Source organism: Metopolophium dirhodum, chromosome 2 (assembly GCF_019925205.1).
Source record: "Metopolophium dirhodum isolate CAU chromosome 2, ASM1992520v1, whole genome shotgun sequence".
Lineage (NCBI taxonomy): Eukaryota > Metazoa > Arthropoda > Insecta > Hemiptera > Aphididae > Metopolophium > Metopolophium dirhodum.
In genome coordinates this window covers 5,766,804-5,788,390 of record NC_083561.1, presented here as the reverse complement: position 1 = coordinate 5,788,390, position 21,587 = coordinate 5,766,804, and the positions used below count along the sequence as shown (strand labels likewise).

Sequence of the window (21,587 nt, the reverse complement as noted above, 5' to 3'; positions counted from 1 at the left end):
TCAACAATAATAAAATATTGTATATTGGAACAATTAAATTAAATATAAGATAATATTAGAGACAATATAAGAATAATATTGTCACTGAATACAAATAAAACTGTTTTTGTCTGGATGGTAGGAGGGGGGGGGGTATGAAAATAGTTCAGCAAGATCTTTAGAAGTACAACAAAATCTGATAGTTTGAATATGTTTAAATAAAAAATTGTTGGTTATGTTTAATTGTATGTCATTACATCTAAAAAAATTGTATTTTATATCTTAATGAAAACTAAGTTATTTATGTAATAAAAATTAAAAAAGTAATTACTCAATAGAACCCTTGTAAACTAGTCATAGTTATAGTTAGAAAATTCACTTTATATAAGAATTAATATAAATTTCGTTAAACTTTATTAAACTTTTGTTTTATCTGTTGTAACTTACTTACCCCTCCCCTCGTACTATGATCAATGGAATAAGTTAATCACTAATTTTTACATGTCAAATTTAATTTTCACTGTTATCAATCTAATTTTCTTAAATAAAATTATTACTATAAGTAGCACATACTACATAGTATAACTACATGAAAGTTATTACTTATTTGAGTTGAAAGAAAAAATACAACGAAAATAAACATATTAACAACAGAGAATTATAATATTACGATGATCAGCGTTAACTGTTAAGTGATAACTGATAGCTAAAATGAATGAATTGTTTATTTCAAATTGCTGATAAGTGACAACATTATTAATTTCTAATATGTAAATTTTAATACAAAATCATATATACTTACTTAGTGGTAAGTAGGTACTTACTCATCAGTATAAAATTGTAATATTATTAAAATTAAAATATTTAGAGTAATTTCAAGTTACTGATCAGTGGAATACTGGAGCAATTAAATCTATATGTAAAATATTAAATATATCTATCACTAGACACTAGGTATACAAATGAAAAGCATAGGTATACATATTATTACACATTACTATGCATAACTACATAAATATACATTATTACTTTCTAATTTTTAATTAAAATAAAAAAATAATCGCCACTTGGGGCAGATCAAGATTTACAACTATTTACTACGGTAAGCAACAAACAACATTTTACTCCATCAGTCCAGTTTTCCTTCAAAACTGGTCTAATGTACTTATATACGTACCAACTTTCAACAAAATGTTATTAAAAATAATGCAAACATAATAACCATCATAATTTTTTTATTCAACAATAATTTAGAAATATTTATAATTTAGATTTAATTAGAGATAATTATTAGAGATAAGATTTATAATTTATATTTAATTAAGAGAATTTATAATTTTATATTATATAATTAATATGCTATGTGCAAGTTGAATATAATTTATAAGAAAATACAAAAATTGCTAGATACCTGACTCCTGAGTACCTCGGTATTTTGGTGTATTTGCTTATGCAAAAAAAAAAATGTAGATATAACATAATATTACAGGATGCTTCACAATCTACAGAATGTATCCCTCCTACAGATAAACTACTATTAAAAATTAATTTATAGGACACTTTATTCCCCGGGACATCCAAATATTATATAATATAATACCATAGTGTTATACGTTATTGTCTATTATATTACAAATATAAAAAATGGGATATTTAAAGCTATAAATTTGTGTTCATTGTAAAAGATACTTAGTTGTATCAAATCTATTTATCAGAATATTGTTATCTTAATGAGGTGTTATTAAACAGCCACGTTGCAGTTTGAACAATGTTGTCAACAATATAAAAGGTCATGGTGAAAATATAATATTTTGTTTGGTACAAATTTTAAGTAAACAAGCGATTAAGTAGTGCGATAATAATCGGCAAAAAAGCAAAGGTACTGAACTACTGAAATTTGTTGGACTGTATACAACGCGAATACTGAAACACTGGAGTAGTTTACACAATTATAATATCATCTCATTGAAACCAAATTAGTTTTCACGGTTTCATAAACTAGTGAAACAACATAATGTTTCTATAATATTTTGATTTACTAATTGTTCATTCAAATACCTACAAGGCTCCAAATAGTATAATAAGTACTAATAATCTTTTTATTTTTATTAAAATGCTTATAGAAAATAATTTCGAATGCATCAATACCTATTTTAAATTAAAAAACTTGTATTACCCACATTTGTGTCTACTGAATCTATATCTACTGTAATTAGTATTATTATTTTTAAAATCTATTTTTATTAATACCACAACATGAAGGATTATGATGTTTTATATCAGTTTACAATTAAATATTTATTTACATGAAAGGTACCTATACAAATACACAATAATTTTATATTGAATTAAGTTATATTATTTAGTTGTTTTAAAAATCTAAATATTTTTTTTGTGATGTGCCTAGGGCAGTGCCAAATTGATGTTGTAAATTATAATCAATTATGTAAAATGTCTAATGAAGACATAGATGTAGGTTCTAAAGATATTGATGCGAATGACTTAATGAGTTATGAAGTTCATCTTAGTATGCCTATGAGGTTATACCTATAGTCTTATAGGTTATCCACGTTTATCTTGAAAAATAATAGAACCTAAAACATGTTTAAAAGAAAATCACACCTTCACTATACTATTTGTAGTATTCCAGATGACCCCTTAATGTGTGACACCACAAATGGCGTCGTGACCTTCTTAGCGACTAATATCAACCACTCAACACTCTATCAATGGATGGTTCCTTCACTCAAGACTCCCGAGTCCTCACTATACTTAGTATTATATATGTAGCACCCACATATCAAAAATTTATAATTACGGAAAACGGAGATTTCGGACGGCAACGTTATAGAATATAGACCATGAACTAATGACAAATTCCACACACCTAATCCTGTCATGTATATGACGTATATAGTTATGACATCATTATTATTTATTTTATCGTATTTTATATTATTATTAGCGAACGCTAAGGAATAAATTGTTAGAAATCGCAAGTGGGCGTGTCCAAATTGAACAGTGTTTCGAATATGTTTATTATACAATAAGGGACACAGCAGTGTGACACTTGTTCTTTGATGTTCCGGGTGTCGAGTTTTATGTTATTTAATGAAGTGACATCAACAAAAACGCAATGTTGGTTTTTAGTGCGGTGGGGCACGAGCGGGGGATCGGGGATGAGTATAAAGACGACGGGTATGACGGACTCGGTGTAATAAGTAATAACATTATGTACATAATAATTATATTATGATAATAATAAGTAATAACAGATTGTATTATATATATGATACATATAGTGTTGGTAGCCGACGGGGTCAACGACATGTAACGACTACTAACTTCATAGTTGTACGTATTATTTATAATATATTAATATATTATGATTGTCGTATAGGGTACAGGCGTATGGCGATCGGCCGACACGTTACAACTGCAATACCATCTTGCGAAATGCCCGTATACGAATCGCATTCGTAAAAATATTTCATATCTTCATGCCCGATGATCTTAACTTAATTGTTAAAGACTTAAAGTACATGTCAGCGCCAATGCGGACGCCACCCGTTGTTACCAGACGTGTGCGATGATTTACACGAACGAAATGGCCCTTCTTGGGCCGCCACATTCGTAGATTTTTTAGAGTACGCTTGTACAGTTGTTCATGTTATGGTTATTATGATTATTATTATTACTGTCATCGTCATTATTGTTGCGGGAAACGACGAAGCGAACATTTAGTCATCGAGATTCGAGGGCAACGCTAAGCCGCTGCGCCACCAGTGCGATTGTTAAAAAAAACAATTTTTTTACCCGTTTGTTCTGAAGAAAAACAAATAACAACGACTCAAGCAACAACATCTGAGTTTTGGTATCAAACGCGCGTCTCGGCGCAGTGTTGTATAGACATACTCAGCGGCGGCGGCGGCGGCGGCGGCGACGACTATATATTATCATGACCTTGGCACCGTTGTTTAAAATATGCCACCACCGCGACGACGACGACGCAGAGTCGCACACACGAAACACGACACACGGTCGGCGGCGAAATCACATCCTTGACGATCGGTTTATTGCGCGTCGATAATATTGTAACTTGTAGCATAATATACATGTGTACACGGAACCAGCATCCATAAGGTTATACATTGTAGCTGATGCTGCTGCCGAGGCGGTGTCGTGGACTCGTGTGCCCCGTGCCGAGAGACGACGACCGAACGAATCAGCTGTAGCCACAATAATAATAATAATAATAACAATAATATCCATCGGCCTGCCTAATAGCAAGAACCCGGTGGGATAACGAGTTTTTATACGTTTCTACGGACGTTCGTCCGACGACCCGGCTGACGCGGTCGTTCAACGTGGTTTTTTTTTCTCGTTTTATTTTATTCTCCTCAATGTCGAACTAGGGCAATGCACGTTTGAACCAGTTGAAAAAAAACCATATTGAAAAATTGCAATTCTTTTGAAGTTATTTATATTTAAACAGGAGAAAGTTAATCATATTTAAAAAAAAACTGTTAATTCGTGGTAATGTTTATTTATTTGTTAAATATAATTTTTTTTTATATAATATAGGTAATACTTGTTATCAATACCCGTATTGCTACACTGTGTTCAAGCAGTGCATCATTGCATCATTCATACTGAATTATTTTATAACAGTATATTATACAGAAAAAAAATACCTATGCACGATGCGCATAATATTATATTCGTTAGTACTATTTCAAAAATATATATAATACTTGCATTTTTACCACGTGTCGTCTGAAATTCGCAAATTCGCAGCCTGTATACAAATTTATCATTGTTGGCAACAATAGTACAATAACGCTACAGTCGCTACAGGGGTCCAACTCGTTCAGTACAACCCATTATTTTCTTGAAGAATAAAATAAATAAATATGAATACTTATAGCTACATGTTAGAAACAAAATTAAGCGACGATAATGCACGCAATAATATTTAATATGAATATATACCTAAGTCGCACATACATTTCACCAAGGTTGTACACTTTTACTTGGATCTTACAAACCTATAACAATAAATGCATTATTTGTACCTACATGCCACATGGCTACATTACATTACACACATAATGTACTACACATTTAGACACCTCGGTATGTACAGACAAATGACAATTATTATATAAACAAGCTAAGATATTTCTATTCCCGTCTGGATCGGCTATGAATAATATGGGCTACATATTATGTTTACGAGCCGCCACGTAGGTGAATAGACTGACTACCGTTTTGTCGACATTTCGGTTATAGCCTACAGAGTCGAGATCCACGGCCGGAACTTCGTGGTAAGTACTGCACTCGTGGACGACGCCGAAAATGGTTCGATTGAAAATCGTCGTGGACGGACGCGGTGTCTAGATGGACGTGAAAAAAATCCAAAAGAAAAAACAGACGGCTACCGTCGTGATATGACGCCCAACGGCAAACATCAGTTACCAGCTATTTGCTAGGTTCGAGTAAACGTATACCGTATGCAATGAATAGTGACATGTGGTCGCCATTTCCGAGCTTAGTGTGGTAGGCGGCGTATAGTAGCTCGCGGGCTTATATCATGGAACCTATTACTATGGAATTTGCGGACGGACGCGTTTGGAAATTTATCACAAAAACATTTATGATTTATCGGTGAAATACTGCGACTTGCGAGGTTACAAATCCACACGTTCTGATCGCGGTAAGCACGACCGAGATGACGTAGAGCTGTTTACCGTACTGGCGGCGTACGGGTAACGGTAATGATATTATTATCTGACGGTCAGTTCATTATAAAACGGTTGTTACGTCGGTCTAATGCGCCTGCACAGATCGTAACACTATTCGCGTTTATTTAAACCTATGTTCGTGTACACAACTCACGAGAACGCCGTTGTGTGTTGTGCGTACGACGAAATCCGGTCACATATATTCCGATATTTTACCAATCGTCTTCGCGTCGTCGTTCGCGAGTTCGTAGGTACTTCCTATATTATATTAGTGTAAGTGCGTGGCGAAACGCGCAAGTCTTGATCACTTCCGGCCCGACGACACTTGCCGCCTGTTTCTCGAGAATTACGCGAAGTCAAGTCGAAGTAGGATGCACTAAGTCACCTGTATATTATATTATTCACTGTAAGTTTTCCGTACACGAATAGACAGTACCATACATCTAATACGCCAGAACGACGCGTTTATTTACAAATAGAATTTATTCTATTTACATTTTGCTAGGTAGTAGTAGGTTTGTCCTGAATCCTAGTAAAACAATCGAGTATATTATGTAAGCGCAGCTGAGGGCTATATTTTATTGGAAAATATTTGGTTGGAACATAAAAATTCGGGAAATATTTTTCGTCTTAACTGTATATTTATTTCTAAATACTTTTGACGAAAAATTACCTATTATTGATCAGAAACTTATGAATTTTGAAATTAAACCGTTTGCAAATATTATTTTGGAATTGTATTTATTTAAAACATGTTTGGTAGGAAAAGTATTTGATCGGAATCGTAAACCGTAACCCAATAATATAGGTACATTTCTATTTTCTAACGAAATATTTTCCATGGAAATAAGTTTCTGAGAAATACGATTCAGACAAAATATTGTTCAGTATATTACACTATAAAAGTTCCAACAACATATGTTTCCAGCAGAATATTTTCTATACAATTACGTTTTCGACATATATATTTCAAATGAATTTCGATTCCAAAGTAATATGTTTCAATAAAAATACAATTCCAATTTCCAACAGCATGTTTCCAACCGGATATTTAAAAAAAAAATACTGTTCCCAATGAATAATTATCCAACTTTTTATGCACGCCCGAGTTTTATTATAACACTGTAACATATTAACATAAAGTATTATCGTGTACTATCGTCGTAGGCGGCCGGTGGCATAATATATTTTGTGCGTTTAGTGTAATGTAAGTAGTAACTGCGCAAGTGTGTCCGATTTGGTTTGCGGCGCAGCCGATTCGAACGTTTTCGGTATTCTGATAAACAACATGTTTGGGCATGATTGTTGCGCAAGTGTGTCGGTCACACAGACTCGCTCTTCGATATTACCCCAAAACGCACTGCATTAAATGTATGATTTACAAAACTATAAAATATTTGTATCAATTAAATCATATATTATGCGTGTAAAGACGTAAGGTACATACTACTTAATATTTATCAAATACTGAAATACCAAGGTTGGTATATAAGAAATTAACTCGGAAATTAATATATAATGTATTATACTATTATAGGTATACTAATGCGTATTATTAATTATTATTTATTATAAACAAATAAAACTACAAAATATGAAAATATAATATAATTCAGCACCGTATATCATAATGTCCAATTCAAAATTTCCAAAACAGTAACTACATCGAAAATGTATTTCAAAGAAGACGTGACATTTGATCGCGACCTAATAAGCAACGACAATAGAGCAAAATCAGCATTTGCCATTTAAGTAATTCTAAGTGCCGTGACAGATTATATATTTTACACTTTAACGATAATTTAACTGTTAAAGCAAAATTATGTTTTGATTGGCTGTGTGTTAATTATGAATTACGATCTTGTGTACATTAAAGATCCATTAAATTAGTTACAGTTAATGACTTTAAAATCAAAGCCATCATTTAATATTCTAAAATTAATACAAAATCAAAAATAAGAAATGAACTAAGAAAAAGAAGTTTGGTTTTCATATCCAATAATTACGAGTTTTCTATAATGCACGCGAAGAGGTTATAACAGCGAGAATAAAACGAATCGGGCTATGGCCAATGAGCTCAAAATTAAAAATCCTACGCCCCGAGTTTAAACTCATACTTATAACATTCTCGACAATGTCTCTTATTTTAACCTACCTAGTTAAATTATTTTCCATATGCGTCCAATATAGCTACTTTTGTCTCAGGCAATATAGATCACGTCCAATAAACTCATATTTTCCTGTTATTATGGCCTTTTTGAATACCAATTGTTCCTTTTTTTCCTTTTATTTTTTATTTACTTCGTCTCAAGTCCAACACTCGTGGTGGCACCAGTGGCGGTCAAACGGGGGGGGATGAGGGGGATAGATCCCCCCCCATGAATTTTTTTTCAATACCTATTTATAACAATTTATAATAAAGCATTACATATTGTTCTATTTTTTTTTCTAAAAATAAATTTCGATAGACTATATATGACAAGACTATAATAATATTATTATCTAGACTCAAGTTTAGGTACTACTAGTTACTACTAGGATATTATTATTGTTATTAATATTTAGTTGTTTACACAATATATAATATTATGGGAATCCCGTATTATCCTACTCGATGATTAAGAATTTTCAATAACAACACGCTCTACACATTTCCAGAATATTGCCGATACGGGCGATTACATTACGATCGGTAGGTATATTTTTCAATACTACGTAGTCGGTTGAAAACTTGAAACATTGATTGTTTATTATTTGTCATAATATTAGTTATCATCTATCATCGTCTTTCGTACACGAGTTTTCTACTGTGTGTGGTGTGTCCGTGTAGTGTACTAAAGTGTCAATTATACAGTCGGTGTTTTTATTATTGACTATTGTTTATTTTACATTTTTATTTTTTACCATTATTATGTCTAATAAAAGGAAAATTACTAGTTATTTTGATGCAACTTGCTGTACTTCTAAACGCTCGGTGTCGGCAGATGAACAAATAAGTAAGATCACTAATATCGTTACAGAAAATCAAGTTGTGGACTTAGTGGTAATATTTATTTTATTAAAATTAATATAAATGTTTTATTTATGAGGAAAATGGGAATTTCGATTAAAATTATTGTTCTAGACTGTTGATTTAAACGTTCATGACATTGGATCCTACATTAATAGTACCTTGACCGATGCTGATAGATATTTGGTAAGAATTACAACTTTTGTTAGTAATTTATTATTTATTGTTTAGATTACTTCCATGTGTAGTTATAACTTATAGTTCATTATTACCTTCAATTAATACAACTAAAATTGATTCAGATTCTTAAAGATGTGTGGATACCACCAGCTACATTTCCATTTCCATTACTTGATTGTAATGCCAAAAGAGGCTTAAAATTCAAACACCATTGGCTCAATGCTTATAAATGGCTGGCCTATTCTGAAAAATACCAAGGTGCTTTTTGCAAATACTGTGTTGTTTTCTCAACAAATGGTGGTATTGGTGGTCAAAAATTAGGAACCCTTGTATTGGAGGCTTTTACTAACTACAAAAAAGCTATAGAAGTATGTATATTTATAAACAAATTTATTGAAAATTTTATTTATAATTTTTCTATATTTTGATAGGTGTTTAAGAAACATGCAAATTTGGAATACCATAAAACTGCATTACTGAAATCTGATAACTTTTTAAATGTTTATTTAAATAAGAGTTCTTCGATTATAAACCGTATTGATAGTGAAAGGTACATACAAATAATAAGTATACCTATTTAACCTTTAATTAAATATAAATAGAATATAGATGTAAGAAATATATTTGAACTAATTTTTTAATTTAATTTTTAGAATGAAACAAATTGAAGAAAATCGAAAGCGTTTAATTCCAATCATTGAATGTGTGATGTTATGCGGCCAACAGGAAATAGCTTTAAGAGGTCATAGAGATTATGGTCCTATTTGTTTCAGTAGTATGTATATTATATAATACTATATAGGTAGCTTACAACTTGTTAAGGCTCAAGTAGAAAAAATAGTTAATGCCAAAATTGTATTAGACTGTTCAATACTTTAATAGGAGTAAATACTAAAGAATATAGTTTTTATTATATAGTTATAATATAATATAGTATTTATTGTTTAGGTGAATCAAATGAAAACGAAGGAAACTTTCGTGCTATCTTGAAATATAAAGCTAAAGATATAGATTACATGAAAACCTATTTAGAAACAGGCTCTAAAAACAAATATATTAGTAATCGAACTCAAAATGAGATAATTGAAACATGTGGAGATATTATTTTAAAAAAAATTGTTCAAATTGTCAATAAATCCGGTTTTTTTTCTGTCTTAGTCGATGAGACAACAGATGTTTCGGTAAAAGAGCAACTCACCTTATGTGTCAGATATTTAAGTGGATCTGGAGAAAATGTGTCTATGAATGAGAGCTTTTTAAAATTTATTGAAGTACAAAGTCTAACAGGAGAAAATCTGGCTACAGTTATTCTTAATGGTAATAAATAACAAGATTATTTTATTTTATAACAACTAGGTAACTCTTTTATTCATTTAACGTTTGAATTGTATGCATGTAAATTATTTTTAATTTTAAGGTTTGAATGCTTGTGGAATTGACTGTAATAATATGGTAGGACAAGGTTATGATGGAGCGAGCAATATGTCAGGACATTTAAAAGGTGTTCAAACTATTATTAGGGAGACATACCCTAAAGCATTGTATGTGCATTGTGTGGCTCATAGCTTAAATTTAGCTGTATCTAAAGCTAGTAATATTCTACCAATTAGAAATTGCTTGGGCGTTGTAGAAAAAATATACTGCTTTTTTAATTCTCCTAAACGCCAAAATGTGCTTTTAAATACAATTGAAGAAAGTGATCTAGACCCAAAAGTAAAAAGCTTAAAGCGGTTATGCGCAACAAGATGGGTTCAGAGGTATGAAGCTGTAAATGATTTTATAGAGCTTTTTAAGTTTGTAGTGGTGTCCTTGGAAACCATTTCTAGTTGGAAAGATACTAGTGCTACAGATGCTACTATTTTAATTAAAGCGCTTGATTCTGAATTTTTGGTGTCACTTCAAGTAGTAAATGTAAATTAATAATCTTTTAAATGTTATATTTTATTTATATAAATCATTTTAAAGAAAATAATTGTTTTTAGATATTATTTTCTTATAGTTTACCATTGTGTAAATTACTACAAAGTAAAGGCATTGACTTAAAGGAAGCTATAGATCTTGCAGGTGATAATGTTACAATACTTAAAAACTTAAGGAGTAATATTAATACAGAGTTTAATCAAATGTTCAAAAAAGCACAGGTAATTATGATTACTTTGATTGAAACTTAAATATTTTAAATTAAATTTGGAAGTGTAAAATTTTAATTATAAAACATTTATGATAATTTATTATTTGATTAGAAAATGGCTGAATTCTTGGATTTCGATATTAAAATTAAACGAATTAACAAGAGACAGATATATAGAGATAATTCTATCATAAGAAATGATGGTTCTACGCCTGATTCTGAGGAGTATTTTCGAGTATCCATATGTGTCCCTTATATTGACTTCTTTATAAGTCAATTGGAAGAAAGGTTTTTGGCTCACCGTAGTATTTTTAAAGGTTAATTTCCTATTTAAATAAATAATAGTTCAATACTTCATACTTGAATAGTTCTATTTTAAAAATTAAATAATCAAATAAAAGTAATATATCATCTAATTTTAAGTTATTTCAAATTTAATATATTTATTGCAAATTTAGTTTAATTGTACTTAATATTAACTTTTCAAGGTTTTCAATGTTTATTTTCAAATGATTTTGAATTAGAAGGTTTTGAGGAATTAGTAAATTTTTACCTTTCTACTGATATTGAAACTGTGAAAGCGGAATTGAATTTATGGAAAACAAAACTTTCACGCATAGGAAAATCTCCAAGAACAGGACTTGATGCTATAAAGTTCTGTAGACGTGAATTATTTCCTAATGTGTTTGATTTATTACAAATATTTTGTACACTTCCGGTATCAACCGCAACACCAGAGAGAATGTTTTCATGCCTTAAACGGTTGAAAACATATTTAAGAAATAGTATGGTAGAGGTAAATATTCTGTATTGCTGTGGTCAAATATTTGTACATATAATCTATTGGAATAAGTATTAAATTAATAGTTCAAACATAAAACACTATGTTTAGGACTAACTTTTTAGGTTTTGTTAATTTCTTTTGTACATATTTCAATTATCCTTATGAATTTTTGAAATGTCAATTTAATGCTTTATGCTTATATGTAAATTGTATAATTTTATTATTCTAGAGTCGTCTCAATGGCTTGGCCACTATGGCTGTTCATCGTGGGGTTATAAACATTACATCCAACGAAGTACTGGATGAATTAGCAAAAAAAAACAAAAAAATAGATTTACTAATATAATAAAAATATTGTTAATGCTATAATAGTATAATATATTTATAAAGTCGGTATACCTAACTAAGTTATAAATAAAGTTTGTATTTCCCATAATTGTATTAATTGATATTAGAATTAGACATAACCATAAATTATATTTTTAATGATAAAATTATGGATGTTAAAAAATTAGCCATATTATCCCCCCCCATGACAAAATCATTTGACCGCCACTGGGTGGCACTCTATCGGTCGCACGGGGCAACACCATACCCGTTGCCCCGGTGACGGTATACGATGCCGTTGGCAGGGTAACGGCCCACGTTCTCGGACGCGCTCGATGATGACGTCGCCGGCCAATAATGCGGCCACGAGTTCTATTAGAAAAGGACAACAATCGAAACAATCGAAGAATATAAAAAAAAATTGTCTCCAAAGAATCTGAATTTCTATCCAATTTTTCAATAATTTATTTATTTTGTTCAATTTTAAAACGTAATCAATGTTGTCAATTTATTAAAAGAATATGTCTATAGTTGTATAGAGTAATCAAATGAAACTAATTTCTATCAAAATGTGTTATTCATAAACGTATCAATTATTATCAGTAATAATTAAATAAGATTAAATTAAATATTGTAGATTACATTCAATAGTCAATACTATGCATTCCTATATTGACAAAATACTAAAAATGTAATTAATTTTTATCTCAGCCATCAATTGTGCCATCAGTGACGTAATTGACACAAATATTATATTAGACGATTATAATGTAGTTCAATAGTTGTGTCCGTGATTCGTAACAGAGTAAATCGAAAAAGTAGAGCGGGAACGGCCTATGAAATAATGGAACGAATAGACATGGGTTTGGTTTTTTATTTATATAAAAAGAAGTCTGTATAGGTTATTGTATTCTTTAATGTAGTCCAATTTCCTATATTATGTGGAGAAAATGTTAGCAGAACGTCGTTCTAGTTGAGTGAGCTCGATGTGGGTCATCGGGCAGAATAGAATACATTTGATTAAAAACACTTACGATCCTCGGCTGATCGTTGAATTGTGTGTATATCGCCTACGACTCTATAGTTACACGTGCAAGTCAACGTGGACTGTGTGTTTGCGATTAGAGTAGGTAGTAGGTACACTTTTGTGTTCGGTAAATGTATAATATTATGACAGAGTACAAGGGGGCTCTGGGTGGGGACGACTACTCAACAACATGGCATATTAAAGCATATTATTATGGTTGTGTAAACTAGACAGATTTTTTTTGTATTACTGCTATATCAATATAAAATAAAACGTAAAAATGATTGTATATACATTTAGACATCATTTATCTATAATAGAATCCGCTTGGAATTCTATTCAATGTCACATTTATATTATCTATCCTTTAACTATCATTATTATACAAATATAATATTATCACACTTTAGATGCTTAAAATGTAACAGAACTCACTTTAGTACAATGGTTTAAGGATAATTTTTTATAATTTGTATGGCTGTGTGTTATTAAAAATAAACATCATCAACAAAATAAATACGATGACGAACACGTGTTCAAAGCAGGGGTTGAACTCCATGTTGTATAAACCATAAAACATTATTTTCTTAATTCGCTAGTTGTATTTATGAGTCAAGGATAAGGACCTATAGATAATAAAGTGAGATGATATTTGAAATGCTATGTAAACTGTGAACGATTCTTTCTTTATTTATCGAACAACCATGACCAGATATGGAGTCCTATATATATGTGGTTCTGGCTAAAAGGTCATCTCGAGCATTATAAATATCGTAATGGTATTACATTACATTTGACCGTAGTCTTACAAATGTGATTTAATAGTATTAAGCTATAAGATATGATTGTATATCCGTAAAACGAACACATGCAAAAAAAGACTAAATTTGGTTAGAAAAAACCAATTGGATGGCTGTATGCGTATTATATTATATTATAATAGGTATGCAAATTCTAGATACTTAGGTAATTGTTTATTATTGTATTTAAAAGAATTATAAATGTACCTAACTATAAACTATTACGTATTATATTTAATATTTATATCACTTATTAGTTATTACTGTTTGGCGATAAACGATAGTAATAATTATATGATTATATGGCCTATAATAAACTAATACATTTAAAAATTGAAGCAGATATGATTTAATAACTCAATTTTTCATTAAGTAGTGTCAACAAATACGCGTGAGTAAACCTAGTTTCAATTTTATTGAAATTTAAAATATCTTTTTCCAATAACCAATAGTTGGTACCTGGGTACTAACTATAAGTATATAAAAATAGGTAATAATAACTGCGATCAAAGTTCATGCAAAATAAACAAACTGTATTTTCAAATTTATTACCTCGAGATTGCTGACGACCAGACCAATCTATTTGTCTACCATGGTTACGTAAACATTACGTATGGATTTGGACGGTGCAACAGAAGGTGAAATTGAAAAAAAAAAAACAAATATTACAACTCGCGTAGTTCACATAAACGAATTCCTGTAATTGTGACCAAATCGACCGCACTGTCAAAATTCAAAAATTAACGAATCACAGATTTCCCTTTTTGATTCGAAAAAGGGGTTAGCTCAACCGCGACTCCGGCGGAGTGTACGCTGGCAAGACCAACGCGGAATGACGACTACGGCGAGACTGTGCGTGCGTGGGTACCAGCTGACGGTCTGTATACCGAGTACCGACCGAAGTTGGCAACGGGATGGACTGTTTAACAAACTTTATGACGTCACCGCTTCACCCCCACTCCATTTCGTTCTCCGCTTCAACATCAGCCCCCCCCCTACCAACACTGTTTCGGACACATGGACGCCACAACGTCACAACAAATTCCGATGATGAAATTCTTTAGCTAAAAAACTATGTTTGGACAATCGCTGTTTATTAGTTATTAATTGTTTACCTCGTTTATATCATTACGATTATAGGTACGATTACTTTGTATTGCGTGACTATATTATGTGACTTGCGAAAAATCTGTTACCAATAAATAATAATATGCAGAACAATGAGATTCTTTTTATCTTGTGTATTAAAACCAAATCACACGTGTTAATAATAATAATAATAATAATAATATAGTAGGTACCAAAATACAACAACAATAATTTATATATTCTTATTTAAATTTTAATTACCTTCACTCTCCGACGTTTAAAATTAAATTATCCAATTATTAATTTGGAGTTAGTACGTTTCAATGTTTCGTAAAATTTTAGATTTTGATATCCTAGAGCAGTTAGTATCCAGTGAGTTAAGTAGGTACCTTTTGGCTAAGTACCTTTAGTATACTATATTATAGGAGTAAAATATATTTCTAGAAGTATATTATATTTCATATCAACGTACGACGGCCGGGTCCATAACTAGAATCTGAATATTTTTACACCAATATTTTAGAAACCTATTTATTTTTAGTTTTATCTGTTTTTTATTATTTGAGTAAAATTAGTTCTAAACTTCTAAGTCTAAAATACTTTGAAATATATGAGTATAATAATATAATATGACTATAAATTATAAGTTATAACGATGGTTTATAGACTTATAGTCTTATGGATGGACGAGGAACGGTTAATTGATTATATTTTACAACATTTATAATATTAAATCTATTTAATACTATATTAGATTATCTACACTAGTGTAATTAATAGTTTTTAGTATTAAAACTTGAATTTTGATTACAAAATATGTTATTGCTATTCTATTTTTTTGGCATCTCTAATTTTATTATTAATACTTATTAATACTCATTATTAATTTTCTGTTGGCATTTATAGAAAACAAATTAAAATAAATTGAAAATATAATATGCCTATATTTAGCCTAAGATAGAGCCTAATATTAATCTAAATATATCTCATTATATATGTGTATAGAATATATATGTGTCATTACTCATTATACAATATATGTGTATAGAATAAGATAATGTAAGTAAAAGTTGATAAGTTTGGAAAGATTAAATAATTTTTAATAATAACAAAATAACAAAAATCGTTTGTGAAGAATCCTTGTTAGACCTGTGAATATTCAATGTCATAAAAATTTGAAATTGAAATGCTCATAAAAAATTCTTGTGGTTTTATGTTAAACTTTTTTTTAAATTTAAGTAAGAAAAACGTATGAGAAATCTAATGTTATATTTTCAAGATTGGCTAATGACGGTAACGAAAAAAGGATATAGGTACATACGTAAGACCAATACATTTATCGCTCAGTTAATAATTAAAAGTAACTTTTGTGATAATTTTGATTATTATTTTTTCTTCGGAATTCAATTTCTTGTACAATATAGATAGTACAAATATTCTGAAGTTAGAATATTAACATTCAACAGTTGATGATCCATGTTTTGAAAAGTTGGAACAGCTGTTCCGAAATTTTAATTATTGATATTTTTTAATGCTGCGTATTAGATTAGATTGTTCTTTAATGTAATAATGTAGGTGAAGGGGGTGAGGTATGTATGCTTTACCAATTACCAGTTACCACAGCTGTAGGATTTGACTTCGGTGCTACTGTATACATTAATTTTGTTATTGAGAAATTTTTTACTAATTTTATTATTTATTTTGAAATTTTTACAAGTATATTAATTAGGATAACCAAAAATAAATACAATTTAAGTAAAAGTAAAATTATAATTTTACAACCAGTAAATATTTTAAGACCTATTAAAAAAATTCATTTTTATTGTTTTCAAAATTTTTTTTTTTAGATTCCCAAATGAATGAATTGAAAACAATTGATTATTAAGGAGTTATGGATAGGCAACTTTGGGTATCTTTTCGCAGTAACTGTCTGGAATGTAAAATATGAATATTAGTGCAAGACACAAGTAAATGTTTTCGGATTTAATACACAATGTGTCAAATGTCTCCATGTCAACATGTAAATATGTAAATATGACATGTCAATATAACTATACATCGCGGCTATTGCTATAATTGTTCCATGAAAAAATTAGTAATTAGTATATTATATCGAAAACAGATTAGGTATAAAGAATTAGGATTTTAATTTTGTGTATTTTTAGTATAATTTTTTTTATCTAAAAATACTTTTAGCGTTTTTATAGTAAGTTTTGCCCAAAGTTAATCGATTGGAAATTTTTCGTAGACTGTACTTTGAGCTTGTCATAATTAAAATTTGTTGAAATTATGTAAAGAATAGCTAAATTGTGTTCATTTTTAAACGATTGACATCATAATATCTTATAATTTTTAAAATAATCTGCACAGGACAATAAAACTTTCATTAGTTAGATATTTATTTTATATCATAAATAAGGTTAGGACATTTTAAAATATTTTAGATTGATGAAGACTTGTAATTTTCACATTCGAGTTACTTATATAAAATATAAATTATTTAAATTTTACATGTTTGGTAGTATGTAACCCTGTAGAATTTGATTTTTCAAACGTAAAATACGTCTTATTTTTAATTTGAAATATTTCGGTACTTGAGTATTTCATAAACAACTATTATCACGTTTACTAGTACCTAAATATTATAATTTGGTGATATTATAAGCTTTCCGATCTTTAACAATAAATTATTATATTGTTATTATTATGGATTATTTTTTATAGTTTATAGTCCCTAATCACGCTCTTTCTTTCTCACTCTATTACTCTCTCCCGAACTTGCCCACTCTTCGGTTGTCATGGCTTTGGCGGAACGGCATTAAAAATGTTTGGCGCTCGAAAATCTATATATTAAGAGCTCTTTACAATAAACCACAGGAGGTGACGCCACTACAATAGCTTTTTACTACATTGCAGTTCATAGATTTTAGAGTATAGACATAGAAGAAACAAAACCAGAAAAATAAGATGAAAACGGTTTAGTAAACGAATATCTAGCTTATAATATAATAACATGATCATACATTTAAATAATGATACATTAAATATCATTTTTATACGTGGATGTTATGGTAACCAATAAATTTACTATACCTACATCTTTCTATATAGAAATAATAACTAATATAAATTAAAAATAGTTAATAAAATGTGTATATTAACTTTCCTTAACTATAATTATACATAGCTACGTTTTATCAAGCAAATTTGATAATATGTGCTACATATTACTTACAGAGCTTTGTGTTTTGATAGGATAAATCTGCTTTTGCGTTGTATATGCTTTAGTAAACGTTGTTAATAAATACAAACTTGTTTTTAAAATTAAAATTCGTCTAGGAAACCAAAGTCGTAAAATGTCGTCAGGCCAATTGAGTCTAAATAACACCGTTTTGTATACTATGATAGTATGATTGCGGTCCTCAATGGTCATATTATAGAGAAATTGAATATATTTAAAATGTACATTATTTTGTAGAGAACATAACAATAGAGCAATATGAAATGTTAGGAATAATAATTCAGATTAGTATTCAGCATAAATAAAACTGCAGCAATAATATAATCACGCTTGACGCTTCTGTTATATGCACAAAACCATTTTCATTGCAGCTTGGTGTTATTTATAGTTGTAATAATATTGTATATTATACATGTTGGCCATAGTGTCTATAAATTATTATAGCGGTTCCCAAGGCAATTTGCTTGGTATTAAGGTTAGGAAATGATAAACGTTTGTTGAAAACATGAGCCCATTTCGTTTTATTAATGGTAATGAATGCATAATGATTGACACAGTCAAGGGCTGTAATTATATTTTAGTATTTTACTATTATATCAGTTGTTGTCATTATCCGCAACTATTAATAAAATTGATTTTTATCAATTATTTACTATAAATTGTATTAGGTACAATTTGAAATGTAAGTATAGCTATTTATATTTCAAAATATAGATCGGTAAAATTAAAATATACTTAGGTATCTAGCTTAACTAGTTGATATGTTTTAATTTAATAAGGTATTGCAATTCAACTTTCTTAATATCATGATAACATAGTTTATACTGACCTATAAACTATTTTTTTTTAATATATAAAATATTATTGTAACCAAGTTAAAAAAATGTCGTTTTAAAAACGGTATATTTAAAAATTATCAATTAAATTAAAATTGTTTTATTAATTATTATTCACGAATAAAAATAATATTTAGTTGTGTTTGGAGATGCCTTAAATTATGGGGCTTGCAAACGTTATAATAATATTTGACAAAAAACGATTGAAATTTGTAAACGTAATTATAACGGAAAGCGATAATCAAAAATAATTAAATACCGCAAAACAAAACATAACGATTAACAAAATATATTATAATATATCATTAAGCAAAACGAAACGTAATTTTTAGAAAATCTTTAAACGAAAAATAACGTCAAACTAAATATTTTGAAATCTATTTATTTAAAAGGTCTATTGGTTTTGTAAAAACATTTATTTCATGCGTCAATCTAAGAATTTATTATATTACATTTCGTATTCGGGCCATTACACCTACCCGAATTAGTTATTATTTTTCAATTTTATAACGTTTTAGTTCTAAATAACGATAAACATCATAAACGCAAAACTAGGATAACGTTCTAATTCTGTATAACGATTAACGCAAATCTTGGTTAACGTTTTAATTCTGAATAACGATAAACACAAAAGTTGAACAACGTTTTAATTGTAAATAACGATAAACATAAAAATTGCGTAATGTTTTAATTGTAAATAACATAAAGCAGATTTTTTTTTTCAAATGTAAGCTGGGCCTGGGCCTTAAAATATATAATTTGAATTACAAACATGTACATAAAATGCCTATACTATACTCCGTAAACATGGCTTATCCATAATACAAACATAATATATTATTATAAATTATAATATCATCCTAAGACGTAAGCCAATAATCTATGTTGTTGTGGCTTCTAATGTAATAATAATAATGAAAAATAAATATATAATATTGTTAGATTTCTGGTAATCTAGTATTATTTTACAAAGACACATTTAGAGGTCCTAACATAACCTATGAATCCCTTGGTTAAGCTTTTATACCATTTCTATTATCCCTTAAAAATAATAAATGGCAACTAATTGGATAATACATACATGTTAAATCGTCAGGTTTCTCCATAAGAAAATAATTGTCTAATTTAAGAATTTTAGCAAAACAAGTTGATTTTTATAATGTTTCTTTAGAATATATTTTCTAGAAGCTGGTTAATTTAGTTTTATTATTTTTTCAGTAATTTAAAAGTGCTATTGTATTAATAATATAAAAAAATATCAAATTGTATTAACCAAAGTCCAAAACAATTAATATAACATTTTACCTCCAGCCATAAACTATTATTGTATATTATGATTTGAAAATATTTGGAACTAAATTGAGGAAAATGTAGATAGTTTGGAGACCAGTAGTATATAGTCGGAACTCCAAAATTTACTTTTTGGCACTACATTTATTTAAACATTAACCAACTACGTAAATACACAATAATTTTTAATCTTTAAATTCATTGAATTGGTAAATGTGAAATGTCTTTGGAATAATAACCTCGATAAGTTGTTTAATTTTCTATTCATGCATAGATTTAGCCATGCACATTAGAGTAACTCTAGTCTCTAATGTTCATGGATTTATCAAATGTTTATTATCATTATTTTTTTGCAGTAATGTGAATAATCTGACATTATATTATGAAGTCATGAAGGCATAGGTAATAGTGGCAATGCGCTTATATAATATACATGTGTTTATTATAATTCTATTTTATTATAAAACCGGATTCAAAGCAACGTCGTTTGTCGTGTCATTTTCGATAGTTGAGCTTGGCTTAAATCTGGACAATTTCTGGTAAATTATGGATAGTGAATGAAACATTGAAACCGCAAGATTACAACCACGGACAATCAGAATATGATAAAAGGCACACCACATTACAAACGACTTATACAAAAGTGAACCCCTGTGGCTTAATATTCTATATAAGTGATCTGATAAAAAAAAAAACATATTTATAATATAATAAAATATAATATGTACTAATATATTATTTTAACTATACAAAGACTGAGAGACGGAAGAACTCTTTTAAATAATATTTATTTAACTTAATTGGCCATATATCTGAAATATCGTGCACTTACATGCAGTTTATACACTGAGAATGTTCCTGTTTAAAATATTTTGTAAATTGTTTTAAAATTATCATAACAATTTATTGCAATAACGGAATATATTACTACTTTTGTCGAGCTCGAATCACTCGGGTCTTGGAACATAAAAAACATAATACCATTGATTATAAATACTAATTATGTACACTGCATATTAAACACTCGTACCGTATAAATGTATAATAATATATCTCAGTGGACGGTTTCATCAGACGATGCGGTATAATACGATATAGATACCTATTTATTATATAGTTATACATAAGTGATCAGGATGGGACGACCGT

General features: G+C 29.3%; 2 protein-coding genes across 6 annotated transcripts in view; one reads left to right on the top strand and one right to left on the bottom strand.

Annotated features, from left to right (window-relative positions):
• LOC132939352 (forkhead box protein N2-like) overlaps positions 1 to 14,882 on the bottom strand; it is a 51,669-nt gene extending 36,787 nt beyond the window's left edge. For 3 of the 4 annotated variants that reach the window (XM_061006460.1, XM_061006457.1, XM_061006459.1), the window contains exon 1: positions 14,535 to 14,881. The gene's annotated coding sequence lies outside the window, so the exon portion shown is untranslated. Of the gene's footprint in view, positions 1 to 14,534 lie in introns of all 4 variants that reach the window. The other variant, XM_061006458.1, reaches the window with a different exon arrangement.
• Positions 7,341 to 12,854, top strand: LOC132939323 (zinc finger MYM-type protein 1-like). 2 transcript variants are annotated; one of them, XM_061006420.1, is made up of 11 exons: positions 7,341 to 8,766; positions 8,848 to 8,919; positions 9,036 to 9,281; positions 9,345 to 9,463; positions 9,567 to 9,688; positions 10,072 to 10,230; positions 10,331 to 10,824; positions 10,896 to 11,054; positions 11,157 to 11,361; positions 11,533 to 11,840; positions 12,058 to 12,854. In XM_061006420.1, exons 1-11 carry the CDS (start codon positions 8,635 to 8,637, stop codon positions 12,172 to 12,174), a joined length of 2,133 nt encoding a protein of 710 aa, XP_060862403.1. In that variant the 5' UTR covers positions 7,341 to 8,634; the 3' UTR covers positions 12,175 to 12,854. The 2 variants fall into 2 exon arrangements, with proteins under 2 accessions (XP_060862403.1, XP_060862402.1); XM_061006419.1 differs by having other exon boundaries at positions 7,344 to 8,766; positions 9,862 to 10,230; positions 12,058 to 12,851.
• Positions 14,883 to 21,587: the final 6,705 nt, after the last annotated feature.